General features: G+C 48.7%; 1 protein-coding gene across 8 annotated transcripts in view; it reads right to left on the reverse strand.

Annotated features, from left to right (window-relative positions):
* ATP13A3 (ATPase 13A3) overlaps positions 1 to 14,976 on the reverse strand; it is a 535,999-nt gene that overhangs the window by 445,809 nt on the left and 75,214 nt on the right. For 5 of the 8 annotated variants that reach the window (XM_029615358.1, XM_029615363.1, XM_029615362.1 and 2 more), the window contains 3 exons: positions 13,301 to 13,399; positions 12,108 to 12,534; positions 1,984 to 2,157 (listed from right to left, as the gene is read on the reverse strand). In XM_029615358.1, the coding sequence (XP_029471218.1) occupies positions 1,984 to 2,157; positions 12,108 to 12,221 (288 nt within the window). In that variant the 5' untranslated portion in view covers positions 12,222 to 12,534; positions 13,301 to 13,399. Of the gene's footprint in view, positions 1 to 1,916; positions 2,158 to 12,107; positions 12,535 to 13,300; positions 13,400 to 14,976 lie in introns of those variants that run through there. The other 3 variants (XM_029615360.1, XM_029615361.1, XM_029615364.1) reach the window with 2 other exon arrangements.

Here is a 14,976-nt window from a genome sequence, read left to right on the forward strand (position 1 = left end):
GAACCACCAGCTAGGCTAGAATATGAGATAAACACAAATAGTTCTTTATTAGACTGGAAGCTGGATCACCAGGGGTGGCAGTAGTGAGTCGCTGTGTTCGGTAAGGCTGAAGTCCTTCTGATACTGGAATATAATCTCTGGGTCGCTGAGCTGTAGGGAGAGACTAGAAGTAGTGAGTAGACAGGGTAAACTGGATACAAGATGGTACACTCACAATAGTAGATGTCTGCAATGGTCTCTATGCCACAGAGAGTCTTCAGTACTTTCAGGAACAGGAGCCGTAGGCAAGCACTGGTTCCCATAAACAGTCTGTAATAAGAACTCACAATTGCTGTATATGAAATGTCTTCTAGAGTAGAAGAGAGTCTGTAAAGGATTCTAGGAACATGGGCCCTTGTGGAGCGAGTACCAGTTCCTATCTGCAATCTTGCCAATGTAACTCTTGATCTCCGTACCTGCAATAATGTCAACAATGTCTTGGACGGAAGAGTCTTCAGAGCTATAGGAATGTAGGCCCTCGTGGAGCGAGTACTGATTCCTATGTAACAGAACTCACTGTGTTCACGTCCGCAATCGCTTCCAGGCAATGAGGAGTCTTCAGAGTGTTCTGGCAATCTGAAATCAAGAAGAGAGAGCGGAGCCCCCATGGAGCGGGTACTCCTAGTAAGTTTGAAAAGGCCGAGCAGTGGGGAAGGATTCCCCTCGCTGACTCGGATCGTTGTTGCAAGTATCGTGGACTGCCAAAGCAAGTCCTGTTGGAGTTCCTTGCTAACTCAGAGGATAGCAAACAAAGACCTTTTAAAGTGCAAATGGATAACGTCACTACGGGGGGATGCCCCCGAGGTTCACGCCTTTGCTGGTACAAAGTCTGGAGTGCGCGCACCCCTACTTCATCAGGAACATGGCGGATCCGCAGCGTCAAACAAGCCCGGGGACACCAGGACCAAGAGGCAGAGAGAAGCCGCGGCTGCATCTGTCCGTCAGAGCCGAAGGGAGTCGCTTCCAAGGTAGAGAGGGTGGAGCAAGGGGCGAGAAGAGGCACAAATGCAACAGGCATACGAGCCCGTCCGGAGCCATTCCTTCTTCTCAGTGCGCTGGGCCCTGGGAGACATCTGACCACAGTCTCTACACGAGGCCTGGTTGTGATGGATTGATTGGATAGAGGGGGACATAATTTTGCCACACTGGCATATTTGAATCCAGATGGCTTTGGAGCCATCTGGGATCAAAAAAGATTTGAAAAAACGAGCAAAAATATCGCAAAAAGGATTTCCTGATGGAAATATTCTATTGAGGAAAAAACCCCGCGTGCGACTCGGCTTGCGGAAAAAAAGAAACTGAGGAGAAGAGGGAATCGTGCAGGAAGATCACCGCGCAGACGCACAGAGTCAAAGCTCTGTGACTGAGGAAACTCCGCCTACTTCGGGGTGACTACGCTTCCTAGACAGCATGGCTAATTCAGCCCTGATAGCGACGGGAAAAATTAGTGGTGCTTGGCAAGCCTACCAAGATATTATTGACCCCAATGTTGGCATAAGAGGCAACTAGCCCTTGAAAATAGTAATACAGTACTGCTGTTTAATTCTTTAGAGAATATAAATATGAGAAATATGCGAAATATGAGAAAAATCACAGGTACAGATTCTGATTAAAACTAATCAACAGACTTTATAATCAGAGAGAGAGCTGGGAACACAGGCACACATCACATAGCATAGCATGAAGAAAAGGTCCTTCCATGGAAACACACTGTTTTTAAAACATTATACATATTTTTCTTGATATTACTAATCACTATGTGGCTTTACAGTTATCACAGAATCACATTTTTTTTTCTATCCTCTTTGCCTGGGACTTCTGCATAATTTTAACTTGTGGTAAAAGACATGTGTTGATTTTTATCATAGTGTTATTACCTCTTAGGTTTTCCGGTTTTCCACCAGTCCAAAATGTATAACACATTCAAGATAAGCACAGACTTACAGTTGTTCTCAGCAGCACCACATCACAGTCTTTCAGTGTAGATTTAACACAAGTTGCTTTCACACGCCACTTAGGCATCCAGTAGAGGAGGAGGAGGAGGAAGCCACCAGTACAAAACACTCCTACGGCAACTAAAGCCAGTTTCCAGTGGCACAGATTATAACCATAAATCTCCTGCACGGAAACAGGAAAATAAATCATGAACAATGATATCCTTAATTGCCTTGGCTGAAAAAACAAGCAGTCAAATTAACTATAAACAGACGGAGACAAGATTGTTATACTTCCAAGCATTTCTTTAAAGATATTTTAGGGACACTCAGAGTAAGAAGACTCCTACTAAAAGCTTTAAAGAAGAAAACCCCTGTAAAACTCAAAACTATATACCATGAATTAAAGAGGAAATTTCATGAATATTTCTTATTTTGCTGGCTAGCTACAGCATCATATAGTTTTAAAATAAATTTGAAAATTTGAAAATACTAAAACTGCAACATCAAAATACACATTTAAAAAAAAAAAAAAAAGACTTGTTGTGGACTAACATCTTTGTTTCAGTGTATGAAAACCCAGAGAAATGGAGAAATTACTTACCTGATAATTTTGTTTTCCTTAGTGTAGACAGATGGACTCAGGACCAATGGGTATAGTGTGCTCCTGATAGCAGTTGCAGACGGAGTCAGATTTCAATCTGACATCAGACCTAGTACATATACCCTTGCAAGGAAGCTCTGCTCTTCGGCATTCTCTTCGAAAAGCAATTGTGGATATATGTGTGACTGAATAAATTGATTATAAATTGGAATCACAGGCAATGCTCACACCTGGATACAATCGTATCTACAAAATCGCTCTTTTACGGTCTTAGTGGACAACAACGAATCTGACCCCATCAGTCTCCCCCAAGGTGTACCCCAAGGTTCTTCCCTCTCCTCTACCCTCTTTAATATATACATGCTTCCCCTTACTACTCTTCTCACCAACCTGCGCATCAAGCATTTCATTTATGCGGACGATGTGCAAATCATATTCCCCTTCTCTGACTCTCTCCAAACTGCTCTACAAAATTGGGAATCCTGTCTGTCCTACATCAACCAACTCCTCGCTGACATGCACCTGGCCCTAAATCCCCACAAAACCGAACTATTAATCATTTCCAATAAGCAACCGCTTCCAGCCATACCACCCACATACTCATCCACCATTTTCCCCGCACACATTCGAAATTTAGGTGCCCTTATTGACAATCATCTTACTTTTAAACCATTCATTAATTCTATCATAAAGGAATGCTATTTTAAGCTGCAAACGATAAAAAAAACTCAGACCCCTACTACACTTTTCTGACTTCCGTACAGTACTCCAGTCTATTATATTGTCTAAAATAGACTACTGTAACGCACTCCTCCTTCGCATCCCCGCAACACACATCAAGCTGTTACAACTATTACAAAACGCCGCCGCTCGCATATTGTCAAATTCTAAAAAAAGAGACCATATTATGCCCACACTTATTGAACTACATTGGCTCCCAATACACTCACGAATTCTTTATAAAGTACTCTCCCTAATCCACAAAAGTCTGGTAAACTCAAACCTCAATTGGATCAACCCTCCCCTCCTCCCCCGTACCTCCAACAGACCCACCCGCCCAGCCCTCCAAGGAATCCTACGTACCCAATCCATCAAATCTTTCAAACTCTCCTCCACCATAAGCAGATCTTTTTCACTCGCTGGCCCTTCCGCATGGAACTCCTTGCTTCATGACATACGCATGGAGACCTACACTCCCAAATTCAAGAAAAAACTGAAAACCTGGCTCTTCCAGCAAGCCTACTCCATGACACCGCCCACCTCATAAAACTCCTCTGTAAACTATTCTTCGTTCTACGATTAAGAATGCTCTATGACTAGGAATGCCTTATGACCACCGATTTATGCCTGATGCTTTATGACCTCTGATTATTGTATATTGTTACTCATGTTCATAGTTATTTATCTTTCTATTTATTGATTTATTAATTTGCGTTGCCTTTCAGTATTATCTGCTCCCCCTGTTTATTGTTTATCTATCAGTTATATGTAAGGGCCATGCCCAATAGTTCTTGTTTTTTGTAAACCGATGCGATGTGCGAATGGCCATCGGTATAAAAGAGACTTTAAATAAATAAATCAATTAATTAATTAATTAATTTGGTTAACTTTGATTAACTTGAACTAGTTGATGTGGTTATAGCTGGAGAAATGCCGATAGGTATGGGTGTCTTAATTAGAGGGAAGCTTGGCTTACCTGTGTTTGTCTTGCTCTCGAGGATTGTCACCCGAGGTTTCCGTGTTTGTCAGCAGCCGTGGGCGGGATGCTGACAAACACTAAGGAAAACGAAATTATCAGGTAAGTAATTTCTCCATTTCCTAGCATGTAGCAGATGGACACAGGACCAATGGGATGTACAAAAGCTACTCCCAAACCGGGTGGAAGGCTGCCCTTGGCCCACTTAGTACTGCCCTTGCGAATGCTGTGTTCTCCCGAGCCTGAACATCCAGGCGGTAGAACCTAGAGAAGGTGAGAATGGAGGACCATGTTGCCGTCCGACAGATCTCGGCGGGTGACAGCATCTTGGTTTCCGCCCAGAACACTGCCTGGGCTCTAGTGGAATGGGCCTTGACTTGTAGAGGTGGAGGCTTGCCTGCCTCTACGTAGGCTATGCTTGCCCGTGATGCCGCTTCTCCTTGTTTCTTCCCGCTGTGAAGAACGAATAGATGGTCCGTCTTTCATACGGATTCCGATCTTTCCAGGTATCGGACTAGGAGTCTACAGATGTTAATATGGCGAAGCCGGCGTGAGTCTTCCGAGCCCTTGTTCTAGTCTGGGATGGTAGTGAGATAGACTGGTTAAGACGGAAGGGAGAAACCATCTTTGGAAGGAAGGAGGGTACAGCTCGTAGCTGTACGGATCCCGGTGTGAACCGGAGAATGGTTCCTGGCATAACGCTTGAAGTTCGGAGATTCCGCGACCTGAGCAGATTGCTACTAGGAAATGCAGTCTTCAAGGTCAGGAGCCATAGGGTCAGACCATGCGTGGGTCCGAAGGAGGCTCCTGCAAGGAAGTCTGGTACCGGTTGAAGTTCCATAGGGGTATCGGCCACTTTAGAAGTGGTCGGATCTGTTTGTCCCCTCTCAGGAAGCGTGAGACGTCTGGATGAGCGGCTAGACTGATGCCGTCCACTTTGGTTCTGAGACAGGCCAGCGCGGCCAGTTGAACTTTGATAAAAGTTGAGCGACAACCCTTTCTTCGCGTCGTCCTGTAGGAATTCCAGGCTCATGGGAATTTTGACTGTCCGCGGCTGGATGTCCCGGTCTTCGCACCAAGCATAGAATATTCTCCATATTCGTATATAGGTTAAGTATGTGGAAAACTTGCGCGCCCGGTTCAGGGTGTCAATTATTGGCCCTGAGTATTCGCTCTTCTTCAGGTGAGACCTCTCAAGGGCTAGGCTGTAAGCGAGAATCTCGTTGGATCTTCATGGAGAATCGGTCCTTGTTGGAGTAGATCCCTGTGTGGAGGTAGACGCAGAGGGTTCCCCGCCAGGAGTCTTTGCATATCCGTGTACCACGTCTTCTTGGCCAGTCTGGGGCCACTAAAAGCACTATCCCTCTGTGGTGTTCTATCTTGCGGATGATTCCGCCCAGTAGTGGCCATGGAGGGAAGGCATACAGCAGGACCTCCTGTGGGCATGTGAGGACGAAGGCACGATTCCCTGGGACAGCGGTTCCCGTCTGCGACTGTAGAGCTTTGGGGCTCAGGCAAAGAACCTGGTTGCCAGGCGATCCATGGCTGGGGTCCCCCAGTGGTTTCACTATCAGCTGGGGGCTGCGGTGGACAATGTCCATTCCCCTGGGTCCAGACTCTCTGCCGAGGTAGTCCGCAGTGACGACGTCTTTTCCCGCGATAAGGGTGGCTGATATCCCTTGTAGGTTTGTTTCCGCCCACTTCATTAGGGGTTGTAATTCCAGAGACACCTGCTGGCTTCTGGTTTCCCCCTGGCGGTTGATGTAGGCCACTGTTGTTGCGTTGTCCAACAAGACTCTGACTGATTTGCCCTGGAGTCTGTGACTGAATTGTAGGCAGGCTGGTCTGACTGCTCGTGCTTCCACTCGGTTTATGTTCCATGCAGACTCTTCTTTGACCCATTGCCCTTGGGCCGTTAGCTCCTGGCAGTGGGTTCTCCACTGTCGCAGGTTCGCATTCGTGGTGTGCCAGATCCAGTCCGGTGGGGATGGGCTTATTCCCTTGTTCAAGTGTTTTTCTTGAAGCCACCACTGTAGCTGCTATCGAACTTCCGCCAGTAGTTGGAGGGGGGTGGAGCAGTTGAGATATCGGGTTCCACTGTGAGAGCAGGGAATGCTGTAGGGGTTGCCTGTGAGCCCTTGCCCACGGGACGCCTACTATGGTCGAAGCCATGAGTCCGAGGACTTGGGGGTAGACCCATGTCGTGGGGAGAGCGGAGATCAGTGATGCTCGTAGTCGTTCCATCCATTTTCTTCTCCTCATAGGAGGAAGGGTAACCTTGTTCCATTGTGTCGAACCGGACTCCAAGGTATTCTAGAGTTGGGAGGGCTGCAGCCAGCTCTTGGATGTGTTGATGACCCACCAGAGGCTCTGCAGTAGGTTCATGACTCTGGTGGTTGCTTGATAGCTTTCCTCTAGCGATTTCATTCTAATCAGCCAATCGTCCAGGTATGGGTGCACGAAGATTCCTTCTTTCCTCAGTGTCGCCACTACTACCACCATAATCTTGGTAAATGTTCGGGGAGCCGTAGCTGGACCGAACAGTAGGGCCTGGAACTGGTAGGATGGCCCAATACTGTGAAGCGTAGGAAACGCTGATGGTTGTGATGGATCGGTATGTGATGGATCGACAGACCCAGGGAGGTTGGAAATTCTCCCGGTTGTACTGCCTTTATGTCTAACGCAAGGTTTCCATGCGACAATAGGGTACCTTCAGTGATTGAAGGTCTTGAGGTCTAGGATGGGCTGGAATGTTCCCTCTTTCTTGGGGACGATGAAGTAGATGGAGTGGTGCCCAGAATTTTGTTGGTTCGTGGGTACCGGTGCTAATGCCTTTAAGGCGAGAAGCTTTGTCAGAGTAGTTTCCACTGCCGTCCTTTTGGAGGGGGGAGTGGCACGGAGAATTCACAACTTGTCTGGAGGGATGATGTGAAGGTCCAGCTAGTATCCCTCTCAGATGATGGTTAGGATCCAGTTGTCCGATGTTATTTCGACCCATCATTGGTAGAATAGGTCAGGCCCACACGGGTTCTTCCCGTCGATGGGTCTGTTGATTCTCATTGAGTGTTGCAGCTGGGGCATGGGCCCGAGCCGGCTCCTCTTTTATGTCATGTCTGTTCTGAAAGGACTGTCCCCTGCTGGAGGGGCGAGGTGCATGGTGTGTGTTTTTGTATGATCTAAAATGCTGAGATCCTCTGCCCTTGGGTGCCCAGGGAGAGGGGCGCAGGTTCTTCTCGTTTCTGTCCTCCGGTAGCCAGGGTACTGGGGACTCGCCACCCCTTGTCGGCTAACTTATCCAGTTCGTTTCCGAACAGGAGTGTTCCTCTAGCAGGCATTCTCGTGAGCTTTGACTTGGAGGTCGCATCGGCTGACCAACTTCGAAGCCAGGGTTGTCTTCTGGCTGCCACTACGGACGAGATGCCCCTGGCTGTGATGAGGACCAGGTCTGAAGACGCATTCGTGAGGAATGAGATTGCCGGATCTAATGCTTAGATTGGCATAGTTGTGTCCCTGGACATAGCCAGGCAGGCGTGTGTCACCACAGCACAGCAGGCCGCGATCTGTAAGGACATAGCCGCCACAACAAAGGACTGTTAGAGGGTGGATTCCTGCTGTCTGTCATGGGCATCTTTGAGTGCCGCTCCTCCCTCGACTGGTCTGGTGGTGTGCTTTCTGGTGGAACAGACCAGGGCGTCGATATTGGGAAACCTCAGAAGTTCCTTAGTCGAGGGGTGCAAAGGTTAGAGGGCTTCTAGGGCCTGACCTCCCTTGAAGCTGGCCTCTGGAGCATTCCATTCCAGGTCAATCAGTTGTTGAACGATCTGTAGTGTTGGGGAATGGCGTGAGGTCTGACTGAGCCTGACCAGATACGGCCTTGGACTCTGCTGTGGTGCTAGTATCCGGGGTGGCCCATGCCTTCAGGCTCGTGGCCACGAGATCTGGCAGCTCATCTTGGGGGGGGGAAACGCATCATGGATCAATATGGTTCCGTTCCAGGAGGGATTTCCCCATCTTCCAGGGGTTCTGAGACTTCCTCCGACTTCTGATCCACTGGTGAGAGTTGTAGCTTTGTCACCAGTGGTCCTGACTGTGCGTGGATGAAGGATTGCAGCTCTGCGAAGAATCCCGTCCAGGAGAAGTTACCTGGGACTGTATTGTCTCGGTTCCCCCAGAGCTTCTTCACACAGGGCTTCTTCGGGCACAGGGCGGTTACCACTTCTGGCCGCGCCACTCTCAGGCGGTAGGCTGGTCAGAGGGCCTGTCTCTCGGACGTTTTGGTGTTGGTGTTCGTGGTAGTTGTAGGTGAATCCTTGGGCCGGTGGCAGATGACCACGCCCCTGGGGGAAGATCCCGAGAGGGACCACCGGTTAGGCTCAGAGTATGGAGACAGACACACACAAGTTCTTTTATTAAACAGTATATTGAACCACCAGATGTGGCAGTAGTGAGCTGGTAGTGCCCGGCTGGGCTGTAGGTCCTCAGATACTGGAACAGCGATCCCGGATAACTGAGCTGTAGAGAAACTGAAGATAGTGAGTAGGCAGGGTATGCAGAGTTCAGGAACAGAACCTTGATGGTAACACTCACACAATAGTCTCTTAGAAGCAGCCCAGGAGCTGGAATGAAGTAGGCCCTCAAGGAGCGAGTACCTGGTTCCAGGGAAAGCTCTGAGAGAGAGATGGTAACTCACTGGTGTTGTAGGCAGCGATGACTTTCTGGCAGAAGAGGTATTCAGGAACAAGTCAGGGAACGAGGGCCCTTGAGGAGCGAGTACCGGTTCCAGACTGCGATCTGAAAGGCAAAGAAAAAGTGAGGCCCCCCGAGGAGCGGGTACTCCTGGTAAGTCCGAGGAGGCAGAGTAGCTAGGAGAGTAACCCCCGTCCTTGCTAACTCGATTCGTTAGCGATTTCAGAGACCTTAAATATCAGGGGATGCCCCTGAGGTTCGCGCCATTGCTGGTGAGTCGGGGCCACGCGTGCACCTTTAGGCTGCTGGGAAACATGGCGGATTGCAGCGTCTAGCCAGTCCGGGGATGCCGGAGGATAATGGCTCGATGACGCCGCGGCAGCCAAACCTCTAACAGGCAAAGACGGAGTCGCCAAAGAGGTAAGGTGGGCGTAGTGGAGACGTCGGGCAGCGACTGTCGCAACATTTGGCAGGATGTGCCATGATTTGGGCGTGAATGCTTCTCGGATGCGCGTGCCAGGGGCTTGTTGTGTGTTCTGGGTGCGCCCACGCTGTGTGCGTAGAGCCCGAGGGTGTGCGCGCGGTTGCGCGCACAGGTCTATTTGTGTGCACGTCCCTGTTATGCGCATTGCTGTACGCACAGCACAATTGCACGCGTCGCTATGCGCCACAGCATTTTATGCGGCCAAGTATCTTTATGCGCCTGGCTCACCGCTGAGCGCACTGCTCAGGATGCGGGCGAAGCGACAACCAAGGGGGGGGAAATGGCGCCGGCGACCATGCGATCAAGATGGCGCTCCCCCTCCCCGGAGGGTCCCACGTGGGAGGAACCTCGTTCCGGATCGGGGTCTAGCCTGGCCTGGGCTATTCAACCAGATTAGACAGCCGCCGGATGGACAAGCTGTGTGGCTATCCGAGCCTCGGAAACCGGAGACTTTGAGAAAGTTTTCTACCTTACCTTGTCTCGGCGCTTCCCGGTCTCTTGCAGGGCGGTCTCCGGCTGCGGGGGGAGAGGGGGAATACCTTCACTGACATGCTCGGTCTGCACCCGCTGCCTCTCAGCCGCTCCCTTTTCAGGGGGCTAAGTCCACGCTGGATCGGCGACTGGACCGAGGCTGCCTCTCAGCGGCTCCCTTTGCAGGGGGCTAAGTCCACGCCGGGACCGAGGCTATGTCTGAGGGATCTCGGAAATCTCCTCAGGAATTCTCGACTGGGGGAGGGACCCTTAGGTATCACCGCAGGAGAGCAGGGATCGTCTGTAGGTAAGATCTCTTTCTTTCTTCTTTAAATTTGGAGTTTGGTTTTCTAACGCTGTGCAAGCATGTGTGAAGTCCCGAACTGCTATGGAGACAGAAAAAAACTGAGGAAAAAAGCCTCATGCACGGGTATATGTAGTGCTGACGTCAGATTGAAATCTGACTCCGTCTCCAACTGCTATCAGGAGCACACTATACCCATTGGTCCTGAGTCCATCTGCTACACGCTAAGAAATCAGCTGTTGAACGGCTTGCAGCAAAGGGAAATGGCGAGAGGCCTGACGGAGTCCCTCAAGGAAGGGGTTAGTCTTCGGTTCTCCTGTGGCACTAGTGCCTGGTATTGCGAGCTCTTTCAAGCTGTGAGCCACGAGGTCTGATATTTCGTCTTTAGCGAAGAACCGCCTCATGGTTCGCTAAGGTTCCGTTCCTGGGGGAATTTCCCCTTCCTCCAGGTAGTCTTGATCCTCGTACGAGGTGTCTGTGTCCCCAATGTTGGGGATTTTGGGCGGGAGAGGCACTTCTCTGGGTTTAGACGGTCCCGGGTTGTTAGGGTCCTCTGGGGGAGGCTGTGGCATCGGAGGTGCCGGTTGCATGTGGACAAAGGTATGTAGGCCTTTGGAGAAAGATGCTGGGTCTAAATCGAGAGGTGCTGCGTCCCCAGGGAGCCCCGATTGAAGGAGGCTCCCACTGGGGGTAGAGAGGTCCGGTGTACTGCTGGTGGCTCCGGATCCCAGTGCTGGCTGGGTAGACCTTGACCTGGTTCACACAGGGACTCCTCACACTGTAGACACAGAGCCGTGGCCTCTTTGTGCTGCGCGGCTCTTATGTGGCATGCTGGGCAGAGGACCTGAGCCTTGAGCTTCTTGTCCGGTGGCGCCATGGCTTGTGCGTGTAGAATTGCAGAAACCCCCAGTTTGTGCGTTCAAGTGTACGCTGTGGGCCTTAGTTATGCGATCCGACTGCGCCAAAACTGTGTGTGTAGGTCGGATGCACACAGATTTAACATGCGCCCAGCGCCGTTGAGCGTGTGGCTGTGCGCGTGCGCCGATGTGCACACAAGTGATTTGTGTGCCCAGCTTGCCTCTGTGCCCACAGATCAGATCGGCAGACAGGGCGGAAATCAAGGGAAAATGGCATCGGCGACCACGTGAGCAATATGGCGATTACCCCGGAGTGTCTCCACGTGGGAGGACCCGCGTATCGGACCAGAGTCTAGCCCTGACAGTGCTGATCAACCCAGTAGCACTAACATCAGCTGGCAATCTGTGCAGCTATTCAAGCCTCGGAGACCGGAGACTTTTAGGAAGTTTTCTACCTTACCTTGTCTCGGCGTTTCCCAGTCTCGTTCCGGGCGGACTCCGGCTGCAGGGGGAGAGGGAAAGGTACCTTCACCGCCGCGCTCGAAGTTGCACCTGCTGCCTCTCAGTCGCACCCTTTGCCGGGGACTGTCCACGCCGAGAACCGGCTGCCGGACAGAGGCCTACCTCTGAGGATCGCGGAAATCACCTCAGAAATTCTCAACTAGGGGAGGGACCCGTAGGTATCACCGCAGGAGAGCGGGGCTCGTCTCTAGAGGTAAGATTTCTTCTTTGTTTTGGATTTCTTTGGTTAGAATATTCTAACGCGGTGCAAGTGTGTATAGAGTCCCAAACTGCTATGGAGACGGAGAAATACTGAAGAGCAGAGCTTCCTGCAGGGGTATGTGTACTAGGGCTGACGTCAGATTGAAATCTGACTTTGTCTCCAACTGCTATCAGGAGCACACTATACCCATTGGTCCTGAGTCCATCTGCTACACGCTAGGAAATAGTCCCTTCTCCCAGGCAACAATCTGAACCATCATAACATATTCTTGTAAACATTAAAAAAAAGAACATAAAAAAACCACACACCATATTTCCACCTCTCTGACTTAGTGGATAATGTTGAAATGTCACTACAGGCAATTCCCTGAACTCCATCCCAGAAAATGTGCATTTTAATATTTGTTCTAGGGATTGCCACATCCCTCTTGTACAGTGGCTCTGACAGAGCCAGAGGGCAGCTAGAAAAGAAGCAGTCCGAAATAATCTCCAAAATCACGACCAAAAATGATTAGTTCTTTTCTTCTTATCAGATGGTGCAGAGAACTAATATTTTTGAGCTTTAACACCTCAAGGAAGACGAATAAAATGATTTAAATAAGGTATGTGGGGGTGGGAGAGCATTCATCCAAGAGAAAAAAAAATGTAACGTAAAGTCAAGGCAATTCTGCATCAAAGGTAGCGAAGTCTGGGCACGGCAAGGAAAGTCATTTCACCAGCATTCCTTTGTTCTCCTCTAAAGATAAAACAGAAAATTTTCTTCATTAGCTGGCTGCTTGCTTTCTTTAAAGCTAATTTCTCCAGGCAGTGCCTGTTTTTCCTTTAACACAGTGATAGAATATCCCAGCAGTAGAAAGAGCACAACTGTAAGGAAGGTGGTGCACCCTATTTGTAAAAAGCTTTCCTTCGTGTCTTGTGTTTTCTTCCATTAAAAAAAAAAGGTTCCTTTTAGGAATGCCTCTCACAAGAGCAAATTCAAAGAGGATTTCTTCTATTTAAAAATCTCTTATCGACCACCACCCCAATGATTACAGCGATTCAAAAAATAAAATAAAATACCAGCCCTTGAACACTTTTTCTGCTTTTCAAACACCACTATTGTCAATCTCGTGACCACTGGCCAAAAATAAAAGCCTGCTAGACTCCCAAATTCTTTTTGTGAAAGGAAGTTCTGGCAGAAAATCAGTGGTTGTGTAACTGGTAATCAGTTTTCGTATCAGAGAGTGTATGCATAGCTGCCAGGGTTCCCCCATTACACCACCAGCAAGGCAGAACTTGCTGATCAGACTGGTTTTCAACGGCTGGAACAGTGCTGCTCCCCACAAGCGAGACCAACTAACTTGCTTGATGTGGGCAGGAAGATGCAATATGCCAGCAACTTTTCACCTAATACAAAAGCTACGGTATATTTAAATCTGAGCTGGCTAATTTCCCAAAGTAATAATGCTGGTTTTCAACAGAAAGCATTCTCATACTGTATGTTCTTCAAACCTATTACCTACCATCTCATCCTCCTCATCTTTATTTATCTTCTTTACTTCCTTCTCCATATTTACAGAGATGTGAAACGTCTGCCAAATCTTAAAGACACTGGAAGACACCTGAAAGTATAGAAACAGCTGCTGAAGCTTTTTATAATACAGGGTGCTTCAAGAATTAACTTGTGCTCTTGCATTTTCAGTATCAGCAAGAGTAACTGGTGCCTCCTCTGATATGCTAGAAAAGATTTAAGTAACTGGCAACACATAGGCAGGGTAGATAAAATGTGAACTTGAAAAGTGTCCAGAAGAATAATTCTCATTATCAAAGTATTGCCTATATCCACATACTTGATTGGGTCTAACACTGCTTTTAGCTTTTTTGATATTTATTCCTACGGGAATTCTGTACAAAAAAAAAATGTTAAATTCTGCACACAATATTTACAAGTTCTACATGAACTACTAGACAAAATAACATGATATAATTAAAAATCCAATACAAAAGAAAAATTACTAAAATGTGCATTTTAAATTTTATTTCCCCCAGGAGTATTGTAAAAATGCATTATAGAGTCCAACTCCTCCTCATGCTTCAATCTGCCAATTCTCCTCCACACGTCTCTCTCTCATATGTCCCATGAGCTCTTCCTCAGCTGTTTCCTCCCAAACCAGCTCTCTTCTTACCACCATGCTAAACCTCCAATGCACTCTCCCCCATTAGACTCACGCTCCCTCTCTCAACCCCAGGCTCAGTATCACATCCCTTCCTCAGCTCACTTACCTACCCACTAGACTAAACCTCCAGCTCTCTCCCCCCACCCCCTCGTTCAAATCCCACCAGCTCATTTGCTCTTCCTTATTCTCCCCCACCCCAGGTTCAATACCCATCTCTTCAGCAGTCTCTCTCCCCTTCCCTCCCAGCCCCCCCAAGCTCAACTAACAGGCCTCTCACCCCCCCCCCCCCAAACCTCAAAGTTTCTTCCAACTGGCTCAAATCCCCTCCTCTCCTCCACTTTCACTTCAGTTGGGGATGCTGCCCCTTTTAAGCCTGCCATCCTCATGGTCACCACTTTCCTGAATAGCAAGAGGATCCAGGCCAGCTTAAAAAAAAAAACACCCCAAAAAAACCCCACACCTCCAAAGAAGGCCTGCTTCCTGATCAACTTGCTCCAGCATGGGAGGTAGTCAACCAGCTACCAGTGCTTGCAGCAACAAAAGTCAGGACCTGCAGCAGTGACTGCAAGTCAGGCTGGGAGCGGGGTACGCCAAGAAAGTGCCTGAACCACGGAGACAATATGGAAGAGAAGAAAACATGCCAGCATGAAGAAGACTGTTTCTTTCCTCTGTCTAGCATAGACCCATGCAATGGCCTTCTACCTCTTTCTGCTGGGGCCAGATGCTGCTGCTAGGACTAAATTCTGTCTGTAAAGTATAAAATTCTGCACATGTAGGGAATTCTGCACAAATTCTGTATTGTGCAGAATTTTCCCAGGGAAAAAGATCTAAGCGTCATAGTGGATAATACATTAAAACTGTCGGCTCAGTGTGCTGCGGCAGTCAAAAAAGCAAATAGACAATAATTATTAGGAAGGGAATGGCAAATAAAACGGAAAATGTCATAATGCCTCTGTGCCCCATGGTGAGACCGCACCTTGAATACTGTGTACAATTCTGGTTGCCGCATCTCAAGAAAGAAA

Source organism: Rhinatrema bivittatum, chromosome 9 (assembly GCF_901001135.1).
Source record: "Rhinatrema bivittatum chromosome 9, aRhiBiv1.1, whole genome shotgun sequence".
Lineage (NCBI taxonomy): Eukaryota > Metazoa > Chordata > Amphibia > Gymnophiona > Rhinatrematidae > Rhinatrema > Rhinatrema bivittatum.